This window comes from Hyperolius riggenbachi, chromosome 10, assembly GCF_040937935.1.
Source record: "Hyperolius riggenbachi isolate aHypRig1 chromosome 10, aHypRig1.pri, whole genome shotgun sequence".
In the NCBI taxonomy this organism is placed as follows: Eukaryota; Metazoa; Chordata; class Amphibia; order Anura; family Hyperoliidae; genus Hyperolius; species Hyperolius riggenbachi.
In genome coordinates this window covers 12,622,351-12,648,596 of record NC_090655.1, presented here as the reverse complement: position 1 = coordinate 12,648,596, position 26,246 = coordinate 12,622,351, and the positions used below count along the sequence as shown (strand labels likewise).

At 47.7% G+C, this 26,246-nt stretch overlaps 1 protein-coding gene across 2 annotated transcripts in view; it reads left to right on the top strand.

Moving 5' to 3' along the window:
• The window catches only part of DHX32 (DEAH-box helicase 32 (putative)), a 118,058-nt gene that overhangs the window by 70,562 nt on the left and 21,250 nt on the right, over positions 1–26,246 (top strand). For both annotated transcript variants that reach the window (XM_068255728.1, XM_068255727.1), the window contains 2 exons: positions 6,671–6,767; positions 12,621–12,779. In XM_068255728.1, coding sequence (XP_068111829.1) covers positions 6,671–6,767; positions 12,621–12,779 — 256 coding nt within the window. The remainder of the gene's footprint in view (positions 1–6,670; positions 6,768–12,620; positions 12,780–26,246) is intronic.

Sequence of the window (26,246 nt, the reverse complement as noted above, 5' to 3'; positions counted from 1 at the left end):
CCAAAAAAGCCTAATTGGTGGCAAAAAAACAAGCTATAGATAATTTTGTTGTGATAAAGTTATTGGTGAATGAATGGGAGGAGTGCTGAAATGTGAAAATTGCTTTGGTTCATATGGGGAAAAATCCCTCAGTAGTGAAGTGGTTAAAGTGAACCTCCAGATTCAGTGTTTCTTTAAAGAGACACTGAAGCGGAAAAAAAATGATATTATGATTTGTATGTGTAGCACAGCTAAGAAATAAAACATTAAGATCAGATACATCAGTGTAATTGTTTCCAGTACAGGAAGAGTTGAGAAACTCCAGTTGTTATCTCTATGCAAACAAGCCATTAAGCTCTCTGACTAAGTTAGTCGTGGAGAGGGCTGTTATCTGACTTTTATTATCTCAACTGTTCCTGGACTATTTTACTTTTTCTCTGCCAGAGGAGAGGTCATTACTTCACAGACTGCTCTGAAAGAATCATTTTGAATGCTGAGTGTTGTGTAATCTGCACATATTATAGAATGATGCAATGTTAGAAAAAACACTATATACCTGAAAATAAAAGTGTGAGAATATTTTCTTTGCTGCTAATCTTCTAGTAATTATTCATAGTACACAACCAATTCACTATATCATATTTTTTTTTTCCGCTTCAGTGTCTCTTTAACAGTTTCACAGCATCAGAACTTTGTTTTTCTTACCAAAGCCTCATTTTTAGACGCACAGAAGAAAACTGCCCGGGCATTTTTCCCCTGATGCTGCGCAAAGCATGATGGGATTTCTAAAGTTGTTCTCGTTCTGCTGTTTTGGTGCAAATTTTTTTTATTTTGAATTTGAGATTCGAAGCCTAGCACGCAGCAGGGAGGGGTGATCAGGACACAGGACAGTTGAAACTGTGTCTCATGCTCCCTGTCACCTCCTTTCAACCAAAAAGCTGGCTGCCCCCATGAAAAAGATGATTGCCTCCATGAAATCACAAACATTTGCCTGTTCTTTTAAAGCCAATGGGTACCGATTTTAAAAATAAAGTCAGATACCTAAGAAGAGGGAAGGCTCGGTCCTAACGAGACTTCCCTCTCCTTTCCCGGTGCCTGGTCCCGCTCAGGATCCCCCGTAGCAGTATTTGACCAGTTCGGTCAAATACTGCCACTTCCGCCGCCAAAGGGAGGTTTTGGAAGCCTTCGGGAGCACTCGGGCTCCCGAAGACAGGCTGCTCCATACTGCGCATGCGCGAGCGCCCTCTATGACGCACTCGCGCGTGCGCAGTATGGAGCAGCCCGTCTCCGGGAGCCTGAGTGCTCCCAAAGACTTTGAAAATCCCCTGTGGCAGGGGATTTGAACGGAGGATCCTGAGGGCACTGGGAGAGGAGAGGGAAGGCTCATTAGGACCGAGCCTTCCCTCTCCTTACGCAGCTTGAAAATCGACCAGTGGAATGATTTGAGGTGGGATTTGATTGGTCTGTTTTAGAAAATGTGCATAATTAGGCTGCTGGGGCATCAGTTCAGAATTATTTGCATGACATTGACCATCTCTAATGGTGATGTTGGTGTATATTGAATTAGGCCCTGGTTTCTACCGTAGTACAGGGATGCTGAAAAATGTAGTCGTCTTGTGTTTGTGATCACGCCTCTTTGACCTGCCTACTAACTGAACCCAGAGAGGAGAGGGACTGGGCTGTAGAGCAGTTTGCCATGCACATTTGGCCCTTGATACTGTTAGTCCATCCGTAGCTTAGCTTCTATGCGCTGTTTACATTCACGAGTTAACTTGATCGCTTTTACAATTTGCTGTCTTCAATTTGGGGTTTTAGATCGTCTTTTAAAGAAATCTACGGTGACACAATAATGGAAGCTGCATTGATGTTCTTCTACCGCTATTAAATATCCCTGCGTGAGAATGAATGGACAGATCAGAGGACATGAGAAGGAATGGACAGATCGGAGGACGTGTGAGAAGGAATGGACAGATCGGAGGACGTGAGAAGGAATGGACAGATCGGAGGACGTATGAGAAGGAATGGACAGATCGGAGGACGTGTGGGAAGGAATGGACAGATCGGAGGACGTGTGGGAAGGAATGGACTGATCGGAGGACGTGTGGGAAGGAATGGACTGATCGGAGGACGTGTGGGAAGGAATAGACAGATCGGAGGACGTGTGGGAAGGAATAGACAGATCGGAGGACGTGTGGGAAGGAATAGACAGATCGGAGGACGTGTGGGAAGGAATAGACAGATCGGAGGACGTGTGGGAAGGAATAGACAGATCGGAGGACGTGTGGGAAGGAATAGACAGATCGGAGGACGCGTGGGAAGGAATGGACAGATCGGAGGACGCGTGGGAAGGAATGGACAGATCGGAGGACGCGTGGGAAGGAATGGACAGATCGGAGGACGCGTGGGAAGGAATGGACAGATCGGAGGACGCGTGGGAAGGAATGGACAGATCGGAGGACGCGTGAGAAGGAATGGACAGATCGGAGGACGCGTGAGAAGGAATGGACAGATCGGAGGACGCGTGGGAAGGAATGGACAGATCGGAGGACGCGTGGGAAGGAATGGACAGATCGGAGGACGCGTGGGAAGGAATGGACAGATCGGAGGACGCGTGGGAAGGAATGGACAGATCGGAGGACGCGTGGGAAGGAATGGACAGATCGGAGGACGCGTGGGAAGGAATGGACAGATCGGAGGACGCGTGGGAAGGAATGGACAGATCGGAGGACGCGTGGGAAGGAATGGACAGATCGGAGGACGCGTGGGAAGGAATGGACAGATCGGAGGACGCGTGGGAAGGAATGGACAGACCGGAGGACGCGTGGGAAGGAATTGACAGATCGGAGGTTGTCTTCACCGGCAGTTCTGAAACCATATGATTAGCTTGAGAAGCTGCAGCTTTTTTATATAGAGGAAGAGACGGCATGTTTGTGATCACGCCTCTTTGACCTGCCTACTAACTGAACCCAGAGAGGAGAGGGACTGGGCTGTAGAGCAGTTTGCCATGCACATTTGGCCCTTGATACTGTTAGTCCATCCGTAGCTTAGCTTCTATGCGCTGTTTACATTCACGAGTTAACTTGATCGCTTTTACAATTTGCTGTCTTCAATTTGGGGTTTTAGATCGTCTTTTAAAGAAATCTACGGTGACACAATAATGGAAGCTGCATTGATGTTCTTCTACCGCTATTAAATATCCCTGCGTGAGAATGAATGGACAGATCAGAGGACATGAGAAGGAATGGACAGATCGGAGGACGTGTGAGAAGGAATGGACAGATCGGAGGACGTGAGAAGGAATGGACAGATCGGAGGACGTATGAGAAGGAATGGACAGATCAGAGGACGTGTGGGAAGGAATGGACAGATCGGAGGACGTGTGGGAAGGAATGGACTGATCGGAGGACGTGTGGGAAGGAATAGACAGATCGGAGGACGTGTGGGAAGGAATAGACAGATCGGAGGACGTGTGGGAAGGAATAGACAGATCGGAGGACGTGTGGGAAGGAATAGACAGATCGGAGGACGTGTGGGAAGGAATAGACAGATCGGAGGACGTGTGGGAAGGAATAGACAGATCGGAGGACGTGTGGGAAGGAATAGACAGATCGGAGGACGTGTGGGAAGGAATAGACAGATCGGAGGACGCGTGGGAAGGAATGGACAGACCGGAGGACGCGTGGGAAGGAATTGACAGATCGGAGGTTGTCTTCACCGGCAGTTCTGAAACCATATGATTAGCTTGAGAAGCTGCAGCTTTTTTATATAGAAGAAGAGACGGCATCCTCCATATTGTTTCCACGGAAGGGGTCTTGAGTAACCCCCAGGTAAAATTGCCTTTCCTATTACAGCGGCAGGGTAAGCCATACTATGCCAGAAAAAAAACTCCTATATAGATAACTACTTGTTCTACTTGCATAACAGATGTATTGTACTGTCCACCTTGTTGATTTCATTGAATTATGTATAGTAAATAAAGAGCATTCTGTTCCTGGCGTTTGCCATCTTGGTTCCCTCTGACTGAAGCCTATCCTGATTTCATTTCTTCCCTTACTTTTTTTATTTTATTTCTTTTTCCTCCTAGTATCTGCTCCAGCTTAGTTTGCTTTGTAAACATGAGTACAGCAAGATCAGAGTTCAGCCTCATGTCACACTGCACTGCCCTCAGTCAATCAGCGAGGAGCAGGAATGTGGAAGTGGTGATGACAAGTTTCCTTCTCCTCGGCAATGTAACAAATAGAGCCAGGCTGACAGATTAGATTTATTACAGCAAAAACATTAGAATAGATTAGATTACAGCAGAAACATTAGATTGGAGCCAATGAGATTGTCTCACAGTGATCACGGGGTCGGGAGCTGACCGGCTCACGGAGCTCTGCTGTCATAGCGACGGCAAGGCGAGTGGGCTGCAGTGGTGAGAGAGCTGCGCGATTGGCGGTAGCGGCAAGCTAATTGAAATCTAATCCCTGGCAGGGATAATGGCTCCCAAAACAGGACATAGATTTTGATTAGTCTGGTCCGGAAGCAGTTAGAGGAATCACCTAAACAACTTTTTTGTTTCCAACAATAATATTTATTGAATGAGAGAATAAGTTGTACAACAATTATAAAGTATATGACCTATAATTAGCATAGTAATTATATTTAGCATAGAGAATGAGTAACCCCCAAAGGCAAATTATATTCATAGTGATACAGACCATATCACGTTTAAAATTGCTTTTTGGATAAGACAATGTGTACTACGTATGTTAATAGGAAGTAATTCCAGTCCAGAGCTGGAAGGACCACCTTAGAGCCAGCTGGACAAACCCAATAGGGCCAGGTGGGTGGGATGAGACTACCAGGAGATGAGGGTGATTGGAGCAGGGGCACTAGGCCAACCAATCACTATGCAAGGTGTTTTGTTTAGGAAGGACTAAAGGTAGTATATATCTTAATCCTAAATCGTTATATGTTCCAGTATATAAAACTAGATATTCGGTTACTAAACCTGATATGGTAGAGTTCTCCTAAGAAAAATGTCAGATAACCTAGCATGTCAACCACAATAATAACCAAAATGAGAATGAAAACCACTACTAAAATAACAACATAACTAAAACAATGCTGCCCAGCCTTATGCTACGTACACACATGCGACAACGATCGTTCGTTAAGAACGACGAACGAACTTTTAATTGATGAAAGAACGACCTAAGTAAAGGTAGTTTTAAAATGTGTGTAATGATCTGATCGTTAGAACGAACGTTACATCACAGAAAGCAACTATTGCGCCTGCGCATAAAAATGAGAAGTTCCATGGAGAAATAGTCAAATGCGCATGTCAAGCCTAGTACGAACGATCGTTTCCAACGATGTACTACTTTTGCAAACGATCGTCGTTGGTTAAAATCCGCCGAGACAGAACTTTCTTTTGTAGCGATTTGGCTCGTTCGTCGTTTGCCTTAATAGTCGGTGGTTCGTTTTTTGTAACGATCGTCGTTGGTAAAGATCGGGGAACGATCGTTACAAACGACTATAGTCGCATGTGTGTACGCACCTTAAGTCAACATCTCCGAGGTTTAATTTATGCAGAGACCTTTGCAAGAATTTCAGATGTTTACCAAGTTTAGGGGTGAGTTTTTCTTGGGTCTAATACATTGGGAACACTGTTCAGAAGGTTTTCCATTGACATATTCCTGTTTAAATATGGCAAAGAGTTCCAAAGTACAGAAAGGGTCAGAAGATTTCCAATTACTCACAATCCTATATTGCACAGCAATGATTAGATGGCAAATGGGTTTCCCATAGAAGGGCCAGTGAGGGGGATAGCTTAAACTTTGGGATATATTGGAGTTTAATATAATTTTCTATTAATTGCCATAGTTTTGCTACTGATTTGACATTCCCATAACATATGAACCAAGGTGCCAACTTGTTTGTGGCATTTCCAGCCGAGAGGAGAGTTATTAAGCAAGGCACCTTGGAGTTAGATACCAGCAGGAAGAGATCTTGAGATATTGCTTCCAAACATTTGGAAAGTTTAACAAGGTTTCTGTTAGCTTTTCAGGGATACTGTAGGGGGGGGGGGGGGGGGGGTCGGGGGAAAATGAGTTGAACTTACCCGGGGCTTCTAATGGTCCCCCGCAGACATCCTGTGTTGGCGCAGCCACTCACCGATGCTCTGGCCCCGCCTCCGGTTCACTTCTGGAATTTCAGACTTTAAAGTCTGAAAACCAGTGCGCCTGTGTTGCCGTGTCCTCACTCCCGCTGATGTCACCAGGAGTGTACTGCGCAGTCCCAGTATGGTCTGCGCCTGCGCAGTGCCCTCCTGGTGACACCAGGGGGAGCGAGGACACGGCAACGCAGGTGCACTGGTTTTCAGACTTTAAAGTCTGAAATTCCATAAGTGTACCGGAGGCGGGGCCAGAGCATCGGTGAGTGGCTGCGCGGGCACAGGATGTCTGCGGGGGACCATTAGAAACCCCGGGTAAATTCAACTCCTTTTCCCCCGACCCCTACAGTATTCTTTTAATTAGTTGTGGGACTGAGATATCCCACCTAAACAACTTTTGTTGCTATGTCTTAAGAGGATTCTCTGCAGATTACCGTAACTCCGGACCACATACAACTGTTATTATGTTATAGTAATTGCTGAGATGTGTATTTTACTAATGTCCTTCCTCTGTTATCGTGTGTTTACCGTAAGGTGTTCAATACCAGAATCCGGGCGGAGTCTGTCGTCACACAACCCATCAGCAAGGTCCAAGCCGAGATGAGGAGGCAGATCCTGGCTTCTCCTGCAGGTAAAAAAATAAAAGGAACAAAAACAAACTTCCAGATGTGCACAAAGAGCTATTAAAGCAAATCAGAACTAAACTTGCCTTCTCTCCACCTCCTCTCTGTGATACAGTAGAAGGTAAAGAGGTGCCCAATGTATATATAAAATACTTTAAAATCAATAAAATGAAAAGGATTGAGGTGGCTTACCTCATAGACGACAAAAACACTTTGGGTAAGGAAAATTAATAGAATGTTTAGCACAGGCAACTCATTTCGTGGGTCTACGCCCACTTCCTCAGGCCAAGTAAAGTGCCGTGGTATTCTATAGACCGCACTTCGGGCACCTCTTTGTGATGGCGCTAGGAATGGACCACTCAAAAAACATAAACACAAGTTACAGTTAGCCTATCTTTCATGCATTGGGTGCCTCCACCCCTGTTTTAAGTGTCTAGTCATACCTCCTTTTAGAGGTGATAGTTTTTTAGTTGTCCTAAGGAACTTCCGGAGTGTGACCGCCCCGTTCCTGTCACCAGACCTGGGAAACCGAGCGGGGATGGTTAATTTCCCGGCTGCTCTGACGGTGGTTGCAAGGATTTGCAACCCGCCTTTGTGAGTAATTAGATCTTGAGCAATTTGCTTTCCTGAATCTAACACGATACTGCACCATAGGACTCCTGGTCTCCTTTTGTCTTTTAGATGAACCTGAGGTTGTTATAATCACAGGAACTATCGACATAAGCTATGGTTTTTGTTAGTTGCAAAGAGTGTCCTCTTGCCTTGCTGACCATAGCTACAGAATCTGCTGTTTGTTTTCTGAAGGGCGGCCATCTTGCTTTTTGGAAATTCTGCATACTAGTGTGAAGGGCAGGTAGACGGGCCGTTCAGAGCCGGTTCTAGACTATTTGCATCCTGAAGCAATACATTGAGGATGCAACCTCCATGGTGTGTGTGTGTGTGTGTGTGTGTGTGTGTGTGTGTGTGTGTGTGTGTGTGTGTGTGTGTGTGTGTGTGTGTGTAAAGCTGGACCGGAGAGGAAAGACACATAGGATGTGTATTGCAGGCACTGGCACTACGCTTTACCTCCCTCTGCTTCCTCCAAGACAGCATCTCCTCCTTGCTGGCCTGCAGCATCCTGGCTCTGATCTCCAGGATGCCGGGTATGTGCTGCACCTCCTCCCATAGCATCTCCTCCCTGCTGGCCCGCAGCATCTGATCCCCAGGATGCCGGGTATGTGCTGCACCTCCTCCCATAGCATCTCCTCCCTGCTGGCCCGCAGCATCTGATCCCCAGGATGCCGGGTATGTGTTGCACCTGGGGGTTGCCAGGTCGGCTGATGGAGAAAACCGGACAGGGGGTGGAGTTAGGGGCGGAGTCAGAAGCGCACTTTTATGTAGAGTGGGGCTAAGCAATGGGCTTTTTTTTAAAAAAATGTATAGTATTTATATCGCACTGACATCTTCTGCAGCACATTACAGAGTACATAGCCATGTCACTAACTGTCCTCACCAGTAGTACTGGTCCAGTGCACATAAGAGACAGTTTTTCACCAGTAACTGCACATAAGAGACAGTTTTTCACCAGTAACTGCACATAAGAGACAGCTTTTCACCAGTAAATGCACATTATAAGAGACACCTTTTTACCAGTAAATGCACATAAGAGACAGCTTTTCCCCAGTAAATGCACAAGAGACAGCTTTTCACCAGTAAATGCACATAATAAGACACAGCTTTTCACCAGTAAATGCACAAAAGAGACAGCTTTTCACCACTAAATGCACATAATGACAAACAGCCAGTGTTCCCAGTATATGTAGCCAGGGATATATGTGCCCAGTATATGTAGCCAGGGGGTATATATGTCCCAGTATATGTAGGCAGGGGTGTAAATGTCCCAGTATACGTAGGCAGGGGTATATATGTCCCAGTATATGTAGCCAGGGGGTATATGTGCCCAGAATAGGTAGCCAGGGGGTATATGTGCCCAGAATAGGTAGCCAGGAGCTATAGGTAGCCAGGGGCTATATGTGCCCAGAATAGGTAGCCAGGGGCTATATGTGCCCAGAATAGGTAGCCAGGGGCTATATGTGCCCAGAATAGGTAGCCAGGGGCTATATGTGCCCAGAATAGGTAGCCAGGGGCTATATGTGCCCGGAATAGGTAGCCAGGGGCTATATGTGCCCGGAATAGGTAGCCAGGGGCTATATGTGCCCAGAATAGGTAGCCAGGGGGTATATGTGCCCGGAATAGGTAGCCAGGGGCTATATGTGCCCAGAATAGGTTAGGTAGCCAGGTGCCCCACGCCCCCCCCCCCCCCCAGGAGGAGAACAGCGCAGCAGAGAGAGAGCTGGGAGCAGCGGTGGAGAAGGGGGCAATCTCCCCCCCCCCCCTTCCCTCACCTTAGGGTGCTCTCTCTCCCCCGCTGTCTCCTCCAATATGATGTGCAGGCTGGCGGGTGGCTGCGGGCGGAACTTACCTCTGTGTCGCAGGCGCCGGAAGTTCGGGTCCCGCAGCCGCTGAGATTCGACTCAAAAAAGATCCGGATCCGGATCTTTTTTGAGTCGAATCTCAGCGGCTGCGGGACCCGAACTTCCGGCGCTGGAGCGACACAGAGGTAAGTTCCGCCTGCAGCCACTCGCCAGCCTGCACATCATCCTGGAGGAGACAGCGGGGGAGAGAGAGCACCCTAAGGTGAGGGAAGGGGGGGGAGATTGCCCCCCTTCTCCACCGCTGCTCCCAGCTCTCTCTCTGCTGCGCTGTTCTCCTCCTGCGCTGCGGGGGGGGGGGGGCTCTAAACCGGACAACTTAATTGTCCGGTTTAGCATGCCTTTTTGCACCGGACACAGCACACAAAAACCGGACTGTCTGGTGTAAAACCGGACACCTGGCAACCCTAGTTGCACCTCCTCCCATAGCTCCTCCTCCCTGCTGGCCCGCAGCATCTGATCCCCAGGATGCCGGGTATGTGCTGCACCTCCTCCCATTGCATCTCCTCCCTGCTGGCCCACAGCATTTGACCCCCAGGATGCCAGGTATGTGCTGCACCTCCTCCCATAGCATCTCCTCCCTGCTGGCCCGCAGCATCTGCTCGCCAGGATGCCGGGTGTGTGCTGCACCTCCTCCCTGCTGGCCCGCAGCATCTGATCCCCAGGATGCCGGGTATGTGCTGCACCTCCTCCCATAGCATCTCCTCCCTGCTGGCCCTCAGCATCTGATCTCCAGGATGCCGGGTATGTGCTGCACCTCCTCCCAAGCATTTCCTCCCTGATGGCCCGCAGCATCTGATCCCCAGGATGCCGGGTAGGTGCTGCACCTCCTCACATAGCATCTCCTCCCTGCTGGCCTGCAGCATCTGATCACCAGGATGCCGGGTATGTGCTGCACCTCCTCACATAGCATCTCCTCCCTGCTGGCCTGCAGCATCTGATCACCAGGATGCCGGGTATGTGCTGCACCTCCTCCCATAGCATCTCCTCCCTGCTGGCCCGCAGCATCTGATCCCCAGGATGCCGGGTATGTGCTGCACCTCCTCCCATAGCATCTCCTCCCTGCTGGCCCGCAGCATCTGATCCCAAGGATGCCGGGTATGTGCTGCACCTCCTCCCATAGCATCTCCTCCCTGCTGGCCCTCAGCATCTGATCCCCAGGATGCTGGATATGTGCTGCACCTCCTCCCATAGCATCTCCTCCCTGCTGGCCCTCAGCATCTGATCCCCAGGATGCAGGGTATATGCTGCACCTCCTCCCATAGCATCTCCTCCCTGCTGGCCCTCTGATCCCCAGGATGGCGGGTATGTGCTGCACCTCCTCCCATAGTATCTCCTCCTTGCTGGCTCGCAGCATCTGATCCCCAGGATGCCGGGTATGTGCTGCATCTCCTCCCATAGCATCTCCTCCCTGCTGGCCCACAGCATCTGATCCCCAGGATGCCGGGTATGTGCTGCACCTCCTCCCATAGTATCTCCTCCCTGCTGGCCCGCAGCATCTGATCCCCAGGATGCCGGGTATGTGCTGCACCTCCTCCCATAGTATCTCCTCCCTGCTGGCCCTCAGCATCTGATCCCCAGGATGCCGGGTATGTGCTGCACCTCCTCCCATAGTATCTCCTCCCTGATGGCCCTGCAGCATCTGATCCCCAGGATGCCGGGTAGGTGCTGCACCGGTGCCGCATCACTCACCCACTCTCAGCAGATTAGTGATGGGATCCCCAGCCACATGTGAAGTCCTGCTTCCTCTCTGACTACAGCGGTGCCTCTTGTGACCCAGCAGCACGTTACAGGTCACATGAGGCACCGCTGTAGCCATGGATACAAGACGCTGGACAGGCGGATGGAGAGCCCATCGCTGGAACACTGAGAGCAGGTGAGTGAAGCGGCACAGCGCATCATGGGAGGGGGAGACGGTGGAGTGCGAGGAGAGGGGCATTTGGGTATGGGAGCCGCCTCTTGCCGCCCTCTAATTGTTGCCACCCTGAAGCACGTGCTTCACATTGCTTCATGGAAGAACCTCCCCTGGGGCTGTTTATTCTTGTGCCGCCTTATATATGCTAGTGAGATGTGAAAATGTCTCATGTGAGAAGACTTGGGAGAAAAGTTTTATTTATCAGCCACTCTATAGCTCCTATTCCTTCCTATCGTATTTCACAATCTGTTCCTATTGATAATTGAAGTACTTTTCTTCTGGTGTCTGTGTCAAGTGGTAGGAGAGGGAAGTATCCTCAAACGGTTGGGGCGTATCTGGGTGACATACGCCTATGGCAAACACTGAAATTCTGCCCCCTCCCCCATCAGACCACCTTGTCCTATAATAACAGCTTATTTTCTTGCAATGATACAAGTTTCCCCAGTATAGGTTGCTAGCGTTAACCCCCAAGTAAAAGTAACCAGAGGTAGCACCCTAGTATAGGTAGCCAGAGGTAGTTCATCCAGTATAAGTAGACTCATGTTTACGTTGCCCTCCCAGTATATGTAGTTAGAGATGTCGCCCCAGTATAAGTAGCCTTCTTTAGCATACGTGGTAATAGGTATCCCCCCAGTATAAGTAGTCCCTCAGTATAGGTAATGAGAGGTTCCCCTCAGTCTAAATAACCCCCCCCCCCGTATAGATTTGGCAGGTGCCCCCCAGTATAAGTAGACCCCCCCCCCCCCCCACCCCACCAGTATAGGTAGTGAGAGATGTCCTCCAGTATAAGAGCAGCTACAAATGCCGGAGAGGCATCCTTCAGTATGGTGGTGGAGCATGAGGGAGGAGAAGGCAGCCATGGCACCCATGGTGCTGCGGCGCCCATGGCACAAGCCATACCTGCACCCCTCTAGATACGCCTCTGCTCAAACCTTAATTCATTTGTGACCACCACGTATTTTGAGGAATATTTCTTGCTGGGTGCTGAAATGTTTGTATTGGTGAGCTGTAACAATGTCTTCTGTGAGAAGCTTTGGGACGCAGGGGGCGTAACTATAGAGGAGCAGCTCCTGCGATCGCAGGAGGGCCCAGAGCAGTGGTGAGTCCCCAACTACTAGCCTTCCCTTCCTCCCATACAGGGGACTATACTGCAGATCAGGTGTTTTGTGGCTGCACTTGTTAAGGGTGTGAATATCATGATGGCCACACTTTTGTGTTATGACACTTTTGAGATGGGCCTCCAGGCCATGCAGGGCACCAAGTGGAGACCAGGGAAGGGATGCAATGTGAACAATGGGATGGTGCATCAAAGTTTCAATGAGGGGCCCCATGAACTGTAGTTACGCCACTGCTTGGGAAGAAAGTTTATTGAATAGGGGGGCTTCGCCTCTCTGGCTGATTTATAGTTCATCCTTCTTATTGATGATTGCAGCACCGCTCTGCTGTTGGTGTTCACCATGTGGTGTCCTCCACAGGGAAGATGTTCTGTCTGTACCCCGAGGAGCTCACCCAAACGGACATGAAGACCTTCCGCACTCCAAAAGTGCAGGAGTCCAGTCTGACCTCCATGGTCCTGTTCCTGAAACGGATGGACATTGCAGGCCTGGGCCACTGCGAATTCCTCAACCGACCAGGTACTCCATCACTTCTAAGTTCTACGGGAAATTGTAATGTTGGTTCTATGTTGTCTCTACAGGTTCTACTGGAACGTATTGGTTAGAAAATAAAATCATTCACTATAAAATCATTGTGAGAGGTGGGAGGACGTATACAGGGAGTGCAGAATTATTAGGCAAGTTGTATTTTTGAGGAATAATTTTATTATTGAACAACCATGTTCTCAATGAACCCAAAAAACTCATTAATATCAAAGCTGAATATTTTTGAAAGTAGTTTTTAGTTTGTTTTTAGTTTTAGCTATTTTAGGGGGATATCTGTGTGTGCAGGTGACGATTACTGTGCATAATTATTAGGCAACTTAACAAAAAACAAATATATACCCATTTCAATTATTTATTTTTACCAGTGAAACCAATAGAACATCTCAACATTCACAAATATACATTTCTGACATTCAAAAACAAAACAAAAACAAATCAGTGACCAATATAGCCACCTTTCTTTGCAAGGACACTCAAAAGCCTGCCATCCATGGGTTCTGTCAGTGTTTTGATCTGTTCACCATCAACATTGCGTGCAGCAGCAACCACAGCCTCCCAGACACTGCTCAGAGAGGTGTACTGTTTTCCCTCCTTGTAAATCTCACATTTTATGATGGACCACAGGTTCTCAATGAGGTTCAGATCTGGTGAACAAGGAGGCCATGTCATTAGTTTTTCTTCTTTTATACCCTTTCTTGCCAGCCACGCTGTGGAGTACTTGGACGCGTGTGAGGGATCATTGTCCTGCATGAAAATCAGGTTTTTCTTGAAGGATGCAGACTTCTTCCTGTACCACTGCTTGAAGAAGGTGTCTTCCAGAAACTGGCAGTGGGACTGGGAGTTGAGCTTGACTCCATCCTCAACCCGAAAAGGCCCCACAAGCTCATATTGATGATACCAGCCCAAACCAGTACTCCACCTCCACCTTGCTGGCGTCTGAGTCGGACTGGAGCTCTATGCCCTTTACCAATCCAGCCACGGGCCCATCCATCTGGCCCATCAAGACTCACTCTCATTTCATCAGTCCATAAAACCTTAGAAAAATCAGTCTTGAGATATTTCTTGTCCCAGTCTTGACATTTCAGCTTGTGTGTCTTGTTCAGTGGTGGTCGTCTTTCAGCCTTTCTTACCTTGGCCATGTCTCTGAGTATTGCACACCTTGTGCTTTTGGGCACTCCAGTGATGTTGCAGCTCTGAAATATGGCCAAACTGGTGGCAAGTGGCATCTTGGCAGCTGCACGCTTGACTTTTCTCAGTTCATGGGCAGTTATTTTGCGCCTTGGTTTTTCCACACGCTTCTTGCGACCCTGTTGACTATTTTGAATGAAAAGCTTGATTGTTCGATGATCACGCTTCAGAAGCTTTGCAATTTCAAGAGTGCTGCATCCCTCTGCAAGATATCTCACTATTTTTGACTTCTCTTAGCCTGTCAAGTCCTTCTTTTGACCCATTTTGCCAAAGGAAAGGAAGTTGCCTAATAATTATGCACACCTGATATAGGGTGTTGATGTCAGACTACACCCCTTCTCATTACAGAGATGCACATCACCTAATATGCTTAATTGGTAGTAGGCTTTCGAGCCTATACAGCTTGGAGTAAGACAACATGCATAAAGAGGATGATGGGAGTGGGTTTGCAGTAACTGAATGCTAAAGGCGTGAGTAAATGACACCAGAGAAAAGAACAGGCTGTGGACGAAGAGCAGCTCTACAGAAGTCTTGCAGTTCTCTACAAGAAATATTATCAGCACATTTCATACTTGAGAAAGGAGGGGGGTTGGGGGGGATGTAATAATTTGGGAGAATGAAGGCTTGGGACAGAGCGGAAGATGGGGATTCTAGAATAGGGTGAAAACCTGCCTTATCGCTTGGAGAAGAGCTAAAAAATTCTGGACACATTGAACAAATTGGGGGGGCTGATGGAATGTTTTTTTTTTGTTTGTTTGTTTTTGTACAGCCCCCATTTAATCACAACATTTTGTGTGTCTATCTTATGGTGCTATCATTACAGTGCCTCAATTCTCCCCCTTACCCCCTCCCTTCTCCCCTTCATACTTGGAAAGGGCATAAAAGGGCCGTTTTTTGCATCTTGTCCATAAATGTGTAGGCGGCTACCAAACCAGGTTGGAAGACTTGAGCTCTGAGGGTTGGTTTAAATGTGTTTAAAAGTGTTTCAAAGTAAGTGCAGATCAAATAGGATTATTGAGAGTTGGCACAGCGTCTGATCCCCAGGATGCCGGGTATGTGCTGCACCTCCTGCATCTCCTCCCTGCTGGCCCACAGCATCTGATCCCCAGGATGCCGGGTATGTGCTGCACCTCCTCCCATATCATCTCCTCCCTGCTGGCCCGCAGCATCTGATCCCCAGGATGCCGGGTATGTGCTGCACCTCCTCCCATAGCATCTCCTCCCTGCTGGCCCCGCAGCATCTGATCCCCAGGATGCCGGGTATGCGCTGCACCTCCTCCCATAGCATCTCCTCCCTGCTGGCCCCGCAGCATCTGATCCCCAGGATGCCGGGTATGTGCTGCACCTCCTCCCATAGCATCTCCTCCCTGCTGGCCCCGCAGCATCTGATCCCCAGGATGCCGGGTATGTGCTGCACCTCCTGCATCTCCTCCCTGCTGGCCCGCAGCATCTGATCCCCAGGATGCCGGGTATGTGCTGCACCTCCTCCCATAGCATCTTCTCCCTGCTGGCCTGCAGCATCTGATCCCCAGGATGCCGGGTATGTGCTGCACCTCCTCCCATAGCATCTCCTCCCTGCTGGCCCCGTAGCATCTGATCCCCAGGATGCCGGGTATGTGCTGCACCTCCTGCATCTCCTCCCTGCTGGCCCGCAGCATCTGATCCCCAGGATGCCGGGTATGTGCTGCACCTCCTCCCATAGCATCTTCTCCCTGCTGGCCTGCAGCATCTGATCCCCAGGATGCCGGGTATGTGCTGCACCTCCTCCCATAGCATCTCCTCCCTGCTGGCCCGCAGCATCTGATCCCCAGGATGCCGGGTATGTGCTGCACCTCCTCCCATAGCATCTCCTCCCTGCTGGCCTGCAGTATCTGATCCCCAGGATGCCGGGTATGTGCTGCACCTCCTCCCATAACATCTCCCTGCTGGCCCACAGCATCTGATCCCCAAGATGCTGGGTATGTGCTGCACCTCCTCCCATAGTATCTCCTCCCTGCTGGCCCGCAGTATCTGATCCCCAGGATGCCGGGTATGTGCTGCACCTCCTCCCATAGCATCTCCTCCCTGCTGGCCCGCAGTATCTGATCCCCGGGATGCCGGGTATGTGCTGCACCTCCTCCCATAGCATCTCCTCCCTGCTGGCCCGCAGCATCTGACCCCCAGGATGCTGGGTATGTGCTGCACCTCCTCCCATAGCATCTCCTGCCTGCTGGCCCGCAGCATCTGATCCCCAGGATGCCGGGTATGTGCTGCACCTCCTCCCATAGCATCTCCTCCCTGCTGGCCCTCAGCATCTGATCCCCAGGATGCCGGGTATGTGCTGCACCTCCTCCCATAGCTCCTCCCCCCTGATGGCCCGCAGCATTTGATCCCCAGGATTCCGGGTATGTGCTGCACCTCCTCCCATAGCATCTCCCCCCTGCTGGCCCGCAGCATCTAATCCCCAAGATGCCGGGTATGTACTGCACCTCCTCCCATAGCATCTCCTCCCTGCTGGCCCGCAGCATCTGATCCCCAAGATGCCGGGTGTGTGCTGCACCTCCTCCCATAGCATCTCCTCCCTGCTGGCCCGCAGCATCTGATCCCCAGGATGCCGGGTATGTGCTGCACCTCCTCCCATAGCATCTCCTCCCTGCTGGCCCGCAGCATCGGATGCCGGGTATGTGCTGCACCTCCTCCCATAACATCTCCCTGCTGGCCTGCAGCATCTGATGCCCAGGATGCCGGGTATGTGCTGCACCTCCTCCCATAACATCTCCCTGCTGGCCCGTAGAATCTGATCCCCAGGATGCCGGGAATGTGCTGCATCGCCACCGTATCACTCACCCCGCTCTCAGCAGATTAGTGATGGGATCACCAGGCACAAATAAGGTCCTGCTTCCTCTCTGACTACAGCGGCACCTCATGTGACCGGGCAGCATGGAACAGGTCACATGAGGCACCGCTGTAGCCATGGATACAGGACGCTGGACGGGTGGATGGAGATCCCATCGCTGGTGGTTGAGGCAGCACCATGCATCTAGGGAGGGGGAGACGGGGAGTGCGAGGAGGGGGACATTTGAGGAGGGGAGCCGCCTCTTGCCACCCTCTACTTGTTGCCACCCTGAAGCACATGCTTCACGTTGCTCCATGGAAGACCTTCCCCTGGGACTGTTTATCTATCATTATCATCTCTTTAGCCTTCATCTTCTACTCATTGTAGTTTTACTTTTCCTAATTGTATCGCCTTTGAATATTGCACCCAACTGTTACACGGTGGAACGTGTGTAGAGTACTGCATTCAGGAGCCTTTCCCGTTCTGTCGTTTGAGACTTCCAGCTGACCACGACATTGTTGTATGGTGACCGTGCAAGTTCTGCCAAGCACAGCTGGTAATTCAGAGATCATTCATTTCCCGCTATTTCCCTCCCTGTTGAAACGTGCATTTATAATCCTAATTATATTTTCCTGCCTCCTACTTGGGATGAATAATTTATGAGCGTCGCCGCCGTTCTCCGCTAGCCCCGGCGTCACGTTAGAAACTCTCATCGTGTCGTCCGGCATAAATTAGAAAAGAAAAAACTTGCGGGCTGTTTTGTTTCAGGGCTCTGATGCTGGTTGTGTACTGCATGGGGACGTGTTCAATAGATTTCTCACAGTGCAAGCAACGTGCGGCGTACTCTGCGCGGGAGCACGCCGCTCTGCGTGCCGCTGTGTTGTGTGCCATCATAGGGATTCAATAAGGGAGTACTGATTGCTATAGCTTGTTTGTTGCAGCTTAAAGAGGAACTCCAGTGAAAATAATGTAATAAAAAAAGTGCTTCATTTTTACAATAATTATGTATAAATGATTTAGTCAGTGTTTGCTCATTGTAAAATCTTTCCTCTCCCAGATTCACATTCTGACATGTATTACATGGTGACATTGTTACTGTGGGCAGGTTATGTAGTGGTTTCTAGCTGTTCTGGCTGTTACAGGCAGCTGTAAACAGCCATCTCCTGTCTGTGAACATTGTTACAAATTTGTGGCAGTTTGCCCAGAGTACCGCGGTACTCAGAGCTTCTTGTGGGAGGGGTTTCACCACAATATCAGTCATACAGCGCCCCCTGATGGTCTGTTTGTGAAATGGAATAGATTTGTCATGTAAAAGGGGGTATCAGCTACTGATTGGGGTAAAGTTAAATTCTTGGTCGGAGTTTCTCTTTAAAGAGAAACCGTAACCAAGAATTGAACTTCATACCAATCAGTAGCTGATATCCCCTTTTACGTGAGAAATCTTTACTTTTTCTCAAACACATCATCAGTGGGCTCTGTATGACTGATATTGTGGTTAAACTCCTCCCACAAGAAACTCTGAGGACCGTGGTACTCCTGGCAATTTTCTGTCTGTGAACCTTGTTGCATTGTGGGAAACAGCTGTTTCCAACTTCCAAAAAAGCAAGCAGCAGCTACATCACCTACCAGCAGTAAAAATGTCACCTTGTGATCAATGTCAGAATGTAAATCAGGGATTTAAAAGATTTTACAATGGGCAAACACTGACTAAATAATTTATATGTGATTATTGAAAAAATTAAGCATTTTTTTTTATTAAATTATGTTCACTGGAGTTCCTCTTTAATTATACCAACAGGCTTTTGTTTAATCCATTTAATTTGCAATATCCATGTAGCACCATGCAGACAAATTAAGTGGGTTCAAAGAGGAACTTTAACCCAGGATTTAACTTGTATCCCAATCAGTAGCTGATACCCCCTTTCCCACTGGAAATCTTTACCTTTGCTCGAATAGATCATCAGGGGGGTCTGTATGGCTGATAATGTGGTAAAACCCCTCCCACAGTGGCCATGGCATTGACAGTTTCCTGTCTGTGAACCTTGTTGCATTATGGGAAATAACCGCTTTTTCCAACTGCCACGCAAGCAGCGTTTCCTACTGTGCATAGAACTCTCAGTAACGAACATTCCGCAGAGATAACCTTGCAGAACTAAAGATGGTGATTTCAACTAAGAGGAAATGTGTGTATCAACCAAGTTTAACCCTAACAAATCTGGCTTTGCAAATTTGGCCTAATTGGCTATTCATGAGGCAATGCTCATGCAAATATGCATTTGCTTTCGCATGCCAAATTATGCAGGGTCAAAAAACCAATACTGCAAAGCGGTTGACCTGCGGGAATTAGTTGATGCTACATTAGCACGATCCAGGAGCACCACGGGGAGGCTTCCCAATTGGGAAGTCTGGATCGTGCTAATGTAGCATGAACTAATTCCCGCAGGGCAACCGCTTTGCGGTACTGGTTTTTGACCCTGCATAATTGGGAAGCCTCCCCGTGGCGTTCCTGGATAGTGTTAATGTAGCATGAACTAATAACTAATAAAATACACAAAATCCATGCTGTTCATATCGGCGGGTCATTCGTAAGTCGGGGACTACTTTTACATACGGTACTTACCTCGCCATCCGTTCCTCTCAGAAGCTCACCATTTTATTCTTAGAACAATCAAGCAACAATCAGTTGCTGTCAGTTATAACTGAGAGGACAACTAATGTGCAAGGTAATGTCCATGTTTCCCTATGGCTCAAGTGGGTGATATTACAGTTTAACAGTGTGCCTCTTCTAGGAAGCTGTGATGGGGTAACGGCCATTTTCAAAATTGAGGACTGAGAATTCCATCAATCACCGTGGATAAACAGGACGTGGGAGAGGAGAAAGGGGGAGGTTTAAGGTTAGTCACATTAAATGGAAGATTAAAGGCCACTTAAAGCAAGAGGGATACTGAAGCTGCCATATTTATTTCCTTTTTTTAAACGATACTAGTTGCCTGGCAACCCTGCTGACCCTGGTGTCCTTTAACCCTAGGGTTAGGCAGTGATAGAGGTCTCACGTTAGGGTTAGACATCTGTGAAGGGGGCTAGGGTTAGAAATCGGTGAAGGGGGTTAGGGTTAGGCTTTGGTGGGGGAATTGGTTAGGGTTAGGTGTCAGTGAGGGAGGCTGGTTAGGAATTGTTGGGGGATTAGGGTTAGGCATTGTGGGGGGGGGGGGGGCGGTTAGGGTCAGGCAGCAGTAGTGATGGCTTATGTAAGAATAGGGTTAAGTATAGAGATGGTAAAATAGTGGTACATTTTACTCAAAATTACCATTGACTGAAGCCTACCCTGATGCAGTTTCCTCCCTTAGACTCCTTTTTTTTCCACGTTCCTCCTATTGTCATATCTAGCTTTCTTTGTAAGCACATGTGAGCACAACATAGATGGTTAAGGAAAGGGGGGGGGGGGGGAAGGCTGCGCATCCCTAAACACATGCTGCAATTGAATGGTTAATCGCACAGGCATACACCGCCTCTGCCAGACTGAAAAATGCATGCCCTGCATCCAAGACAAGTGCTAACATTTATTAAACTAGGAGGTACTTTAGCTTCCAATATGGTTTGCATGCAAAGTATATTATACTAGACACTTGCGCCACGGTGAGGCAGACCTCCGGACAAGTGACCTAACCTAAATTTAAAACCTCGGGAGAAGCTAAGCAGAAAAAAATGTGTAACTTACATTTGGTAGAACAGCGAGGAGAACGCCAGCGCATACCACTAGGGCTGCATCTGAAATGACCACCAGCTCAGTGTGTAGCACCTATATAGACTTTCTACACACTTCGCATTCAATTCAGATGCAAATCATATGCAAATTTGCTACTACTTATCATGCAAACAGGAAACTCAGGAGGAGGGGCTGGGAGCAGCTAACCTAACAGTTACATAGTTACAAAGTTAAGGAAAGGTGGGGGGGGGGGGGGGGAAGGCTGCGCATCCCTAAACACATGCTGCAATTGAATGGTTAATCGCACAGGCATACTGCGTCTCTGCCATACTTTGCATGCAAACCATATTGGAAGCTAAAGTACCTCCTAGTTTAATAAATGTTAGCACTTGTCTTGGATGCAACTATGTAACTGTTAGGTTAGCTGCTCCCAGCCCCTCCTCCTGAGTTTCCTGTTTGCATGATAAGTAGTAGCAGATTTGCATATGATTTGCATCTGAATTGAATGTGAAGTGTGTAGAAAGTCTATATAGGTGCTACACACTGAGCTGGTGGTCATTTCAGATGCAGCCTTAGTGGTATGCGCTGGCGTTCTCCTCACAACATAGATGGTATTTCAGCAGATTCTGCAGAGGGTTGAGGTTTATTTCCCTTCTCAGCCTCCTGTCACACTTAACTGCCCTCAGCCAATCAGTGAGGAGCAGGAATGCGGTAGGGTAGATGAGAAGCTTACTTCTCCCTGGCAATGTACCAGAATAGAGCCAGGCTGACTGACCTTTATGATTATATTGGAATGCTTGCAATGCATAATCAGGTTGTAGACTGAATAATAAACAGAGCAGTGGGTAAATGGAATTTGATTTTATGGCGGACAATCCAGCATTAAAGAAAAAATAAATGCATAGTTTCACACCACTCATGGTTGTTGCTTGCTGTAATATTTGCACTTTGATGGAGTGAGGTTGCTGAAAGCGGGTGCGGTCTTTCTCCAAATATGGTCAGAATGGGGGTCTGGTTTGAACAGGTCATGCCATCTCCTCTTATGAATTGTTGAAGAATGGGAAGCGTGGGCTTTATTAACTCGAAGTCTGAGAAAAGCAGAAACTTTGTAGTTCTATCCTGCAGTGGAGAATTAGAGAACTTTGACTTGAATTGAACTTGCTCTTGCTGTGAGCGTCTTTTAGCTGTGAGGCGGGAAGGCGGGCCCTCAGGCCATCCACATCAATGAGAGACAGGTCAGAACATCGGAGGGAGACTCAACTCCTAATAAGACATCCCAGGTCCTCGACGTGTAACGCCGGCGGTCGGCTCTCTTCATCGACGTGTTCTTTCACCACTTCAACCGCCTTTTTTATTTGTGAATTTAGCTGAAAGGAACAGTAATGGGGTTACGGTCGTGTCATGAAAAATCTCTAGCTGTTCCACGCTTACAAATTGTAACACGTTTAATTTGAAGCCGTAATTGAATTGAACAAAGGCAGCTCACTTGTTACCCTTCTCAGACTCCATGAACCGGAGGGAAACGGATTGGACACGACGTCGCTGAAGGCGCGTAATTGAATTCGCGTGACCTTCGGAGCATTAACACCTTCTCTACCACACTTGGCTGCAGAAGGGCGGAGCATGACTGCGGGATGACCCAACCTCTCAGTGTGTGGGGGTGTTGTGAGTCAATTCATTTCTCTGTTTTCCAATAAATCAAATGTAAGTTTAGGTACTTCATAAAGAAATAAGGTGGAAACTAAAACTTTTTTGCTTGTTTTAATAAAAAAGATAAACTATAGCAAAACTTAAAGTGGAACTCCTGTAACAATTTTCTTTAAGTAGACTAGAGATCCTATTGAGGCTTCCCTCGATGGTTGGAAGGCCCCCTTTGCTGAGTGCGGCCCCCCTTCACATCGGGGCTGCACAGCTCCTCTGCTTGGATTTTGGCCGTGCGAGCCCACTCGCGCATGTGCAGCAGCACAGAGCACGTGGCTCTGCCTTACTGCGCATGCGCGGGGGCGGGCTCAATCAGCTACTGCATGGCCATGTTCCAGGAAGAGGACAACAGAGTAGCGAGGGAAGCCTCAATAGGATCTTGAGGCTTCCCTCTCTTAAAGGACCACTATCGCAAAAATTGTAAAATTTAAAATGCATGTAAAAACATTCAGATGAGACGTACATTAAAATGAGCCATACATTACTTTTCTCCTATGCTGCTGTCACAGTAGGTAGTAGAGATCATACAGGTTTTGGAGTAGCCCATCTCCTAATGAGGGTTTCTCAGGGTTTTCTTCATTTTCAAAAGCACTTAGCGAATAGCAGTTGCTCCGTCCAACTGCCTAAAAAGTGTGCAGCGAGGCTGGTGAGCATCTTTGAGTAAATCCTTTTCAGGGAGTGTCTTTATAATGAATAAAGGCCATGCTGAGAATCCCCATGAAGAGATGGACTAGCCCAAAACATGTCACTTCTGTCAGATTACTATTACCTACTGTAAGTGACCACAACATAGGAGAAAAGTAATTTATTGCTCATTTTACTCTGGAAGATATGCACTTCTTATTTGTATGTGTTTACACGTATTTTAAATGTTACTATTTTCGCGATAGTGGTCCTTTTTAAGGTATCTGATTTTGTACCTGAGCTTCAGCTCGGCTATACTTTAAGCCAGTGGTCCTCAAACTAAGGCCGGCAGGCCGAATGTGGCCCCCTGAGGCTTTTTTACAGGCCCCCCCCCCACACACAATGTATTATAGTTGTGGTCAGCTACATCTTTAAATATTGGTGGTCTGCATATAGAATGAAGCCAGAAAGCTGTAATTCGCTGGTTTCCAATCAAACTCCACATCAGGTGACTCTGCTGTCCTATTGGACTGCAGGTTGTCACCTGGGTATACTTCACTGTCTGGAGCACAAAGACTTCTACATTATTTTATGTATACTCCGGCCCCCCAGCAGTCTGAAGTATGTTGACCCGGCCCTTGACCCAAAACGTTTGGGGACCCCTGCTTTAAGCCCAGCAGAGCCCACAAATGGCTTAAAAAGTTGCTTTTCAACACACGAGTACTGCTGGCGATTTGTATTGGTTACAAATAGTTGCATAGTTTGGTTGAAAAAAGACATTCGTCCAAGTCTACCAGAAAAAAAAGTAAGTAAATTTAAAATAAAAAAAACCATCCTGAACCTGCACATTTCCCAGTTGCTCCAGGGGAAGGCAAAAAAACCTTACAAGGCCTGGGCCAATTAGCCTTAAAAGGGAAAAAGTCCTTCCCAACTCCAGATGGCAGTCAGATAGATCCCTGGATCAACTCTTCCTGGAAATTACCTAAAAATTACAGCCGTGGATGCCCTTCAGTGCAAGGAAAGCATCCAAGCTCTCTATAAATGCAGATACAGAATTTGCCATAACTATTTGAGGTAAGACGTTGGTTGGTTGGTTGGTTGGTTGGTTGGTTGGTTGGTTGGTTGAGACTGCTGGTTATTTGAGATCCGGTGGTTAGAATTCTTAGGAAAACTTCTCATACACTGTTCTGGTAAAGGTGCCATAAACCCTGAATAAGCATGCAGGCCAGATATTTCTGACAAGGTTAGCTGTATGCTTGTTTCAGGTATGTGATTCAGACACTTCTGCAGCCAAAGAGATCAGCAGGACAGCAAGTCAACTGGTATTGTTTAAAGGGAAAAAAATGGCAGCCTTCGTATCCCTCTTGCTTCATGTTTCCTTTAAAAGTGGATAAGTTGGGATGTAAATCTGTTTATGCAATCACAGCTTTAAAAAGGAACTTCAGCCTAAACAAACATACTGTCATTTACATTAGTTATATTAATTAGATAGGTAATATAATTTCAGAATTTCTTATCCACCCTGTTTCAAAAGAACAGGCAAATGTTTGTGATTTCATGAAGGCAGCCATCTTTTTGGTTGAAAGGAGGAGACAGGGAGCATGAGACAGTTCCAACTGTCCTGTGTCCAGATCCTCTTCCAGCTGCTAGGCAATGAGAACAACATCATCAGAAATCCCATCATGCTTTGCACAGCATCAGGGGAAAAATGCCCGGGCAGATTTATTTGATGGGGCGGAGCTTAGCTTCTGTGTAGCTAAAAATGAGACTTGGGTAAGAAAAACAAAGTTCTGATGCTGTGAAACTGTTAAAGAAACACCAAGCCATTTTAGTGCTGCTGAGTAGATTTTAAGTCTGGAGGTTCACTTTAATGTATATTGCACCATAGAGCAGCAATTACACGCAGTCGAACGGCAGCGTCTGGTTGCCTCTTGGCCCGGTGTTGACATTGATGTCCGCTTCGTATAGAAGCCGCAGTCCTTGACTTTCACGACTTAGAGCCGCTATACTTACCCGTTCCGCCTTGCTTCTGCCTGACCACCTCAGCATTATGAGATTGCGCTCCTTCCCCAGGCACTAAACCTTCCACAGCGTCTAATAAATATCTCCACTTATACTGCCAGGCTGAGGTGTTACATAGTCATGTCCGCTATCCACACATGAATCACCATTAACTCCACACAATAAAGTGCTGATCCAGGGGAAGCGGGATGTGATGGATGCTGTTATCTGTGCTTTACCCGTAAATTAGCGAGGAGGAAGAGATGTAAATCCCTCCAGCTTCAGCACTGAGGGGATTGTATTTCTTTTAAAATAATAGGCGTAAGCTGTTTACCAACAACTCCGCTGTCCAGGGAGACGGGAAGGGAAGTCTGTTTGTTTGCCTGAAGTATTCGGCACTCTGACCTTGCAGCGCTAGAGTCCTGGATTCACTTCCTATCAAGGGCACAATCACAGCGGACTGTGGCAGGTTTGGTAGTGTCAGAGGAGCTCACAATCTATTCCTACCTTAGTCATAGTCTAATGTCCTACCATATTATTATTATGTATTTATATAGCACTGACATCTTCTGCAGCACATTACAGAGTACATAGTCATGTCACTGACTGTCCTCAGAGGAACTCACAATCTAATCCTACCATAGTCACAGTCTAATATCCTAACATATTAATATTATGTATTTATATAGCACTGACCTCTCCTGCAGCACATTACAGAGTACATAGTCATGTCACTGACGGTCCTCAGAGGAGCTCACAATCTAATCCTACCATAGTCATAGTGTAATGTCCTACCATATTATTATTATGTATTTATATAGCACTGACATCTTCTGCAGCACATTACAGAGTACATAGTCATGTCACTGACTGTCCTCAGAGGAACTCACAATCTAATCCTACCATAGTCACAGTCTAATATCCTAACATATTAATATTATGTATTTATATAGCACTGACCTCTCCTGCAGCACATTACAGAGTACATAGTCATGTCACTGACGGTCCTCAGAGGAGCTCACAATCTAATCCTACCATAGTCATAGTGTAATGTCCTACCATATTATTATTATGTATTTATATAGCACTGACACCTTCTGCAGCACATTACAGAGTACATAGTCATGTCACTGACTGTCCTCAGAGGAACTCACAATCTAATCCTACCATAGTCCTAGTCTATTGCTGGGCATACACGATAAGTTTATGCGCCAGTATCTAGCCAGCGGCTCGATCCCCGCTCGTCCCCGCTGGCGCTCCTTATCAGCCGCTCGATTCCCTGCTATTGTCCGCTCGCGGGGATCGAGCTGGGAATCTATCCAGCGGGTCATCGAACCTGTCAGATATTATCAATCGAGCCATCAGCGGCTCGATTGATAAGGACATTCTCGAACCGTGTATGTTT